The sequence below is a fragment of the Candoia aspera genome, chromosome 9, assembly GCF_035149785.1.
Source record: "Candoia aspera isolate rCanAsp1 chromosome 9, rCanAsp1.hap2, whole genome shotgun sequence".
NCBI classification, from domain to species: Eukaryota; Metazoa; Chordata; class Lepidosauria; order Squamata; family Boidae; genus Candoia; species Candoia aspera.
The window spans coordinates 8,238,725-8,247,796 of NC_086161.1; the positions used below are offsets into that span (position 1 = coordinate 8,238,725).

Consider the following 9,072-nt stretch of genomic DNA (forward strand, 5'->3'; position numbering starts at 1 on the left):
TCTTGTCGTCATCTTCTCTCTTCATGACATAACTTGAAACAATGTGCATATCCTGCTGCAAGGCAGTGCTTGCATCAAAGACTATACCAGGCAGATCTAAGAGTTTAAAGACAAATGTTTTTAGTGCTGCTAATGCTACCTCACAGACCTTATAGTTGAAAGTTCCAAGAAATTGGGATAATAAACTAAAGAGATTACATACACTCAAGGCAGCCTTCTGGTTTTTGCATGAAGAGATATAGCCTTTAATTCTCATGGATCTTTTTGGAGAAATGTAAAAAGTCTCCATGTCAATTACTAATAAGGCACAAGTTTGCTGCATCTGATTCACTGACCTGCCAAAGATCCCTTCCTGCCAGCATTCACACGTGTCATGATGTCATTCAGAGTCAGGTCCCCTGTCATGAGATCAGGGTGATTCTATGCAGAAGAAAGGGAGAGAGCAAACAAAAATCAGGTTTACAGCAAAAAAGAAACCAGCAAGAAGAAACACCCTATTTTTGTTCTATTTTGCTAGCAACCTTGGATGAGATGAAACAAATGTCCAACCCTTGCACGGGCCACACAAAGACCTGGGATCTTAGGTCTATACTCCACAGAAAAGGGTACAGGCTGAGTTTTGCTCCTCACACCAAATTTAGGCTGGAACCCTATATATGTTTATGTGGGAGTAAGCCTCATTTGAGAGCCAGTTTGGTGTAGTGGTTAAGGCACCAGGCTAGAAACTGGGAGACGGTGAATTCTAGGCCTGCCTTAGGCACAAAGCCAGATGGGTGACCTTAGGCTAGTCACTCTCTCTTGGCCCTAGGAAGAAGGCAATGGCAACCCACGTCCGAAAAACCTTGCCAAGAAACCTGCAGGAACTAGTCCAGGCAGTCTCCAAGAATTGGACATGACTGAATGGATTAAAAAAAAAAGAAGCCTCATTCAACACAGTAAGATGTTTGAATACGTATTAGTGAGAGAGAAAGGAAGGCAGGCCTATCAGTGTCCTCCTTTGCTATTTTAAATGGGGCTAATAACTAAATATTAAAGAACAGCAGCCTCGGTGTGATTAACTTACAGGTTGGCGCTTGCGTTTTTCATGGTGCTTCTTCAGCATCATCTTCAAGCTATTCTCACCGAAATCCAATTTATCTGGTAGCAAACAAGCCCAATATTATTAAAATGATGCTGTGAATATTTACATAAAATTATATTACAATACATATTATAATATACATATAATATACATATTACATTAAATGTATAATAGTAATTATTTATATTGTTATATTACACCTCTACCTTCTTCAACTGTTCTTCAAAAGGCATTGCTCATAATTATTGCCTTCTGACAACAAAAATCTAGTGGGTTATACAACCTACCAAGATAAAATAGCCTTGCCAGATGGATTAATTTATTGACAGCACCTAGCCAACCTTGGCTGATCCAGAAAAGCTAAAGAGGGTCAGACCTGGCTAGTACTTGGATGGAAGACCACCAAGGCTGTAGCCTAGACTGAGAAACGGAAAAATATCCTGGAGAAACACTTCAGTACTGTTGCCTAGAATCACCAGAAGTCAAAGTCAACCCAGAGACTTCACATACATAAATAGTTCTGGCCATGCTAGGCAGCAGCAACTCGTTAACTCTGGAAGGCTATGCAGAGTCAGGCATGATTAGACCTTGGATGGGAAAGCAGCAAGAAATACCACAGCAGGAGGCTGGACTGAGAAGTCCAAACCTATCTCCTAGAAGAAGGCACGGACAAACTACTGCCATACTGCTGCCAGGGAAATGAAATGGACATGAAGTCACTAGGAGCCAAGTTCATGTGGAACAAGACTTTACCACATAAGTACTGACATTTCACTTTTCTAAGCAAAAATCCATCTCAGAGAGGCGTAGAATATTACACTGTTGTGTGTAAAAAAATGTAAAATTATGTTTATTTTTTTGGCAGGCACACAACAGCCTGATTGGTAGAAATAACATTAACCTTCATATTTCTATTAAAATTGTCCATTGTCCCTCACAGAATAAGGAAAAAAATGCTTTTGCAAAAGAAACAGCTTTTTTTTTAAAAAAGCAAAACTAAAATAAAAAACTAGTTTTCACAATTACAATGAAAGTAAGTATCTTGTGCAATTTTACTGTGCAGAAAATTTTCCAGATGGCTTAGAATACGAAACCTGCTGTTTTCATGTCTTGGGTTGATAACGTGGGTATCACTCTGAGAGGAACAGCAGGACTTGAACAGTGGGCTGGAGAAGTTGGAATCCAGGAACTCAAATCTGAAACACAGAACAGTCAGGTTTCTAGAGAGATACTGAACAAACCTGAGTGCCCAATTGTTTTTCCAGACAGCAGACAAAATCATCTATCTAAGTAACTCAGCAATTTCACTTTAATTTTAATCAGGAAGGTTAGAACAATATAGGTACCTTTAAAAAACCACAAGGAAACAAGAACTGTTAAGTTAAATCTATTTCTAACTGTAATTCTAAGGAAACTGTGTCATTTTAGTAAGTTGATTGCAACACTGAAAATAACAACATTCTTCAAAATAAGTAATGTTCTATAACCATAGCTTTGGTTGAAAGACATGTTGAGAGAAAAAGCCTACAGTAAGATCCGGGCACATTTCCTAAGCAGAACAGAATTTAAGCAGGCAGTACTGCAGGGCACAAACATGTGAAGAACCCTGATCAAAAAACACCATGTGAAGACAACTTCAGCAAAGACACTTAGAATTACTTATCTTAGCGCTGAATATATCAAATGCTGCTGACAATCCAATCTTAAAATCTTGCTAGAACAGCAAGTTTAAGATGGCACACAGTAATCCTTATCTCAACTTGGTACCTTCCAGATATGCTGGGACGCAGTTTCCAATCTTTAACTCTGCTGGCTGAAATTATGGGATTTGAAGTCCAAATACCCCTGCTGATTAATAATGTAATAGCATATATTACAAATTTCCACTTCCATGTTCTTTTATCAGTCTATATTTTCAGTGGATACTCTCATAGCAAGAAGTTCCTAAATTATTCTCTATCTGAAGGTTTCAATTAATCCCAAGAATCCACACTAGTACCTTCTTCATCAGAGGATAGGGTGGTGTCTCCACACTCTTCTTTAACCTCCCTCAGGATTTTAAGGTATCGCCGATGTGTTCGTCTATCTCGTTCTTCAGCAGCATAAGCAGCTGCTGAGTATTTTCTCTTCACAGCCAAATCTGGGCCTCCTTTCCTAGCCAGTTCTAACAGATGCTGAAATAGACACATTGAAAAAGGCAACTTCAGATGTGACAGCCCCATTAAGTCTGCAGATCTGGTTTCACTGTTCTCGAGATCTAGAATTCTATGAGGTAACAGGTGACCAATCCTAACTACAAATACAGGGTTTAAGATCTACATTCCATACCCTATAATTGCGTCTTCTAATACTTACATTCCGGGAGGCAAGAATCTGTTTCAGCAGTCGATAAAAGTACTGCTGCTGGGAACTGAGGTAGCGCTTATACTGGGACTTGAAGCACAGCTGTCTGTATTTCACCACTTCAGGATTGAAATGTCCATCTATAACAAGAACACTAATGTTGTTACTGGGGTTTTTTGTTTCATTTTTTTGGTTTGGCTTAATCCTAGCAACAGGTGAAGGAAGGACTGTGTTACAAAGAAAACAGGCATTTTTAAGGATCCCAAACATATTGCGTGATTTCTGCATACAAATAAGGACAGAAATGACTTGATGTTTCTCCAAGTCAGATCTCCCATCCTTTAGGAGAGGCAGAATCAGCAGCACTGATGTTACTGGAAGGGACTTGGCCATCTGGGGCACTGCCTTGTTTCATTGGGTTTTAAGGAGGGACGTAAGAGCAAAGGGCTCCCATTCCCATCCTAAATGTCATCCCAAATTCCAAGGAATGTGTCAAACATTCTGCTGCTGAAATTTGGACATTTTATCATCACATTTTTGCAAGATGACTTTAGGGACACACATGACTGCTCACTGTCAGTGTAAGAGTGAATGTGTGGGATTGGAAAGCTCCAAGTTTAAGTCCACACACTTCTTCAGCCAAGGTGTCTTCAGACACCTCCCTCACAGACAGGGGTGTCCAAAAAGTGACAGTGACAATGTGATTGATGCTCCAGCTGTTTTTTATGTGTCACAAGTGTTTGTTGTGGGAATAAAATTAAGCGAGAGCTCTCATGTAAGCCATCTTGAGCTCTCAGAATAAAGGTGGGATATAAATGAAGGTAGTAACAAACAGCATTTATCATCTGCACTTAGAGCACAGGGGAACACTTTAAACATTAAGCACTATGTCAACCTTATGCAGCAGTTCATACAAATCTTATTATAGAAAAGTTGTATTTTTCCATTTGAGTTAAGAGCAACTCATCATCTTACATCTGTAATGGTTTCAAAACTAGATTTATTTATTGTTCATAAGCAAGTGTCATTTTAAAGTACAATATAAAACAAGGCAAGCCTTTAATGCTAAACATGAAGTTGAGTTCTAAAAATATGTGATAAACTGTCACTGACCCCGGAAGAGTTTCTGGGCAATATGAAGTGGGTTTCCAAACCGGAAGTTCTCTCCATTAAACAGGGACAAGATAAGATTATTCTGGTATTCAGGGTTGTTTTCTGGGAAGCGGGGCAAAAATTTTTTCAAATGTTCTCGTTGTGAATCCATCAACACTTCCTGCCAGGTTGAAAGACTGACAACTTCAAAGAAGATCTCAGGCTACAGAAAATATAACAGAATAAAATATCAGAAAAGGATTTTTTTCTCATTTTAAAAAATTATATGCTGCCTATTCCCTTAGCAGCTCTGAGCAGCTTGCAAAGATGCAATTAAAATATCCATGAAAACACGACAAAGATAAACTAAAACAGGACTGGTAGAAATATGAGTGAATAAATCTGTTTTGAGCTCATTCCTAAGCAGTAGTTAGGAGAGGCTTGCTTCGGTGCATTTTTTTCCATAATATAAGCCCCATAATGGAGAAAGCAGAATTGATCCTTGATGTCCAACGTATCTGTGGCAGGACACAAAAGATGTGTCCCACTGGCTCCTTCAGAATGTAGGATGAGCTGTACAGGAGGAGATCTGGTCATTAGCTTGGTCCTCTAATTCTGGCAGAGGGAAAGGTACTATACAAAGTCCAGATACAAGCCAAATGCTCAGTTAAGTCCTCTTGTAAAACTCAGAGGACTTTCTAAAGAAGTTTTAGAAGCACAGTTATTCATTTTTGAACAAATAAAAGAAAAAGCTATCAAAAAGCCATTACTTTTTTGAATGATCAATTCTATTCTAATGAAGTGCAAAAGACTTTATATCACCATCCATATTCAGCAGTATACTTGCATTCTGGGTGCTGTGCACAGATGACAAAGGACAGCTTTCCATTTGTATCCTGCTTGAGTTTTTTTAGAGGTACCAGAAGAGCCACCAGTAACAGTCATATATTACAAATATACTAAAGAAATAGGCACTTGGTCTGTTTTTACCCAAGCAGTTATTCTAATGTCTGGTCCATTTCCCTGAATTTGCACGTGATTCTAAGAAGAACACAACACAATTTAGAGACGGGAGAGAAAGTGATTCTGATTCAATAAATGATCCTGATCCAGTTATTGATTCACAAAAATGTCTGAATAGTTCCTGATTAAATTACGGGATATTTCATGACTACCATTTCTGATTTAATCTTTCTGAAGTTAACTATTATAATTGTTCAGTTCATATTTTTGTTTTGTTACTTGGATGTCTACTCACATCTTCCAAAAGATCTTCAGGAAGGCTAATGCGTATGGATCCCAGCATGCAGTCCTCCATAATTTGGGTGCCATTTCCTTCCCCGGTTGGCCCCAGTTCCAGTGGATCAGTGAGCATATGATCCAGAGAGTCCATTGTTCATACACCAATGAACCACTTGAACAAAAAGAAACGTATTATAATTCAAAAGCTATTTTTGCAATCCAATTTATCAGAACAGGGGGGAAAATACACTGCACATTCCTTGCTGCAGTGCATTACATACATTCAGTTCTTTGCCCACCTCTTTTTGCCAAGTTTTGTGTGGCATTAATACCTACTTTTCCTTATGAGCCTTTATTCCATGCCCCTAGGAAGAAGATCATGCCACAGAAAAAGCTAATCTGGATCCTTATATGAGCCAGAGAATGAGTAATTGTTTTCTTCTATCTTCCCTGCCAGATTAAAATTTCAGTTCTCAGCTACCCTGGGACTGAACATCTCAAGGACTGTGACAATTCTTGCTCCGTCTGTCTAACAAACAAGAACCCAGAGTTGCTAGCCAAGGCAGGGAAAATCAAATTAGCCTGAACTACATACTGTTTACCCTTTCTTTCTGGACTTAAAGAACTGATCTTCTCCCTTGCCTTTTCTTGATACTCCCCAACCCTTGCATATCTCATCTTTTTAGATGAGATGATGATTTGAACTTCCGTAAGAGCTAAGACTTTTCCCCAAAGCAGGATAAAAATGTGTTAAATAAGAATGGAAAAGCAAACAGCAAACATGTCTCTGTGGGTTTTCCAGTATCTCTGTTCTCTTCCCCATTGGGGAGGAAGAAAAAAGAGAAAACAGTAAAATACAAAATACCCACAGTTGTGACATTTTTACAAGACTGATCTGAGATTAAGTAAATGAACATAACTATTTAGAATAGAATATATATTCAAAAGTTAATTTTGTGCATGCTTAATAAATTTAGTATCAGATCTGCAGTGCTTATTTGAAACAGAAATACACAAATAATTACTGAAAACAGATCTCTTACCTTGGAACTTTTATTTGATGTAAACTAGAACCCATAAACATCAGTTAAAGAGAGACAAAACAGGCTCATAGCTGCCTTGGCAAAATATGTTGATCCTGGGAAAATAAAATTATTGTTCAATAGCAACATTCTCCTCTAAAGCTTTTTATTTTATTGATTGAATCGTGTCAATATAATTTTAAGTACTTCTTGCAAAAATATTCATTGGCCAAAACAAGAATTCACTTGATTCTGAAAAACAAAATCAGGCACTTAAGAATGAGCTCTCTACAACTTGACTCCTAGAAGAAATTATTGTAAAAGTAAGTGTTCCATCAATGACCATAGTTCAGTGAGTTTTATGATAAGCCACCTTGCATGAGAAAAATCCCACTAGTCTCAAAGAAAGATTATTCTTTGACTGCTCTTTTTTTTTAGTACAAATACTTTTTAAGAAGCATGCAACAAATGTTACCACAGAAGAGGCATTCCTCTTGTATGCAAGAACATCTCTCTTCTAAGCTAACATTAGTTAAAAGAGAGGATGTGTCTTCTTAAAAAAAGAGGCCCAATTCTGCACATTAGGGCTTCACAATGGACAAGTGGGAAGCACCTATCCTTGCACTACCTCAGGACACCCCAATGTTACCAATCTGCCCATTTGCTGCAGCTCTCTTATCTTCTGTTGCTTATTAATCTAGATCGGCCTTTCTCAACTTAGCTTCCACAAGAGACCCCAACTGAAAAATAATTTGTTTTTCGAACTCTGCGCACCGTGCAATGCTAGTGCACCCAGAGGTGGGAACAGCCGCTTTGCAGTTGTTGTAAACAACTGATTTAAATTAACGTGATTGATGTAGGTTAGATGTGAGTTGTACTGTGAAGTTGTCATGTTTTTAATTTCGATGCATGGGTTCCCCGACAGGTGAGTATCATTTCAAGGGTTCCTCCAGGATGAAGAAGTTGAGAAGGGCTGATCTAGAGAACAGCCAACCATCCAGCCAGCCTTTGGGAGAGTAATCAGTAGAGCAGCAACAGAGGGGGGCTGTCCAAGCCAGATGAGGGCCCTGGCTGGAAGAAGCAGAATGGGGCAGGGGGTCCTTCTTCGCTGTCCATCCCGCCTTGCTCTCCTGCAAGGGCAGAGTCCCAGCAGACCCCTCCTCCTCCTCATCTGCTTCTTCCACTTCCTCTTGTTTTTTGCTTTCTCCTCCTCCTCCTCCTCCTATCTTCTTCTTTCTATCATCATCATCATCATCATCATCAACATCCTCTTGGGCCCACTGGGTCAACCCACCAAAACTCAGGACGAGGATGGGCCTTCGTGCAGGAAGCCAGGCGTCCAAGCAACGACTAACTACAGTACCCTTCATCCACTGGCGAGGTTAAACGAAGACACTTCAGGAACAGGAACAGGAACAGCAATGGCAAAGGTAATGGTACGAACAGAGGTCCCAGCTGGCCATCGGGGGACCTTCTGCAAGCGGGAGAGGAGAGGGAGGGGCGGGGATCGGGGGAGGAGTCCCTCGCCCCGCTCAGCCCCCCTTCCCCACAACTCCCCGCGCCCGGATCTCCCCCTCCCCAAATCCCACCCCTCCTGCGCCCGGGGTTACCTCAGCAGCCTGCCGGCGGCTGCGCGGCCTTCCTCCGCTCGCCCTCCCCGCCGGCTCCGCCTGCCCCCCGCGCCCGCCTCCGGCATTCCGCTTCCAGGTCGCCGCGGCACACGCGGCGACGGCTGCGGCACCGGCGGCCTCGCGCGGATTGGGGGCGGCGTGGACAGGGAGCGGAACGCGCATGCGTGCCACTAGGCCGCCCTCCCTCCACGCGCGCTCCCGCCTCGGGGGCCTTCAAGTCGGGGACGCGCCCTGGTCCGGGAACGCCTCCTTCTCCTTCTCCCTCTCCTCGCGAGGGCCGCAGAGGAGTCCGCGCACGCGCGGCATGCCGAATGCTCGGCGGCGGCTTCCTCGTGCGCCGGCTCCGCCTCGCTCCCGCGGGTGCCTGTGTCCCTCTGCGCGGGCGCGGGCGGAGCCGTGCGGCAGAAAGCGACGGTCGCGCGCTGCAGTGGGAGTCCCGTGCAGGAGTCTTCCTAACTGCCTCTTAACGGGCTTCCTGAATTAATCCATTTTCTGGCTACTCGCAGGACATGCCCGGAGCTGAAAAATGAATGAAACGGGCTGGCATAACTAAGGGCAACACTATCCAAGCCCTGCAGGTTGTGCGAATGCGTCTCTTGGGTCTTGACCTGACCTTACTAAACGACCAGAGCTATCTGGTCATTTGGGGTGAAATGCTTAT

At 42.0% G+C, this 9,072-nt stretch overlaps 1 protein-coding gene across 2 annotated transcripts in view; it reads right to left on the reverse strand.

Annotated features, from left to right (window-relative positions):
* NFRKB (nuclear factor related to kappaB binding protein) overlaps positions 1-8,567 on the reverse strand; it is a 29,672-nt gene extending 21,105 nt beyond the window's left edge. For both annotated transcript variants that reach the window (XM_063311548.1, XM_063311547.1), the window contains exons 1-9: positions 8,391-8,567; positions 6,802-6,896; positions 5,775-5,930; positions 4,538-4,739; positions 3,437-3,564; positions 3,081-3,255; positions 2,176-2,277; positions 1,064-1,137; positions 336-420 (exon numbers count right to left, since the gene is read on the reverse strand). In XM_063311548.1, coding sequence (XP_063167618.1) covers positions 336-420; positions 1,064-1,137; positions 2,176-2,277; positions 3,081-3,255; positions 3,437-3,564; positions 4,538-4,739; positions 5,775-5,909 — 901 coding nt within the window. In that variant the 5' untranslated portion in view covers positions 5,910-5,930; positions 6,802-6,896; positions 8,391-8,567. The remainder of the gene's footprint in view (positions 1-335; positions 421-1,063; positions 1,138-2,175; positions 2,278-3,080; positions 3,256-3,436; positions 3,565-4,537; positions 4,740-5,774; positions 5,931-6,801; positions 6,897-8,390) is intronic.
* Positions 8,568-9,072: the final 505 nt, after the last annotated feature.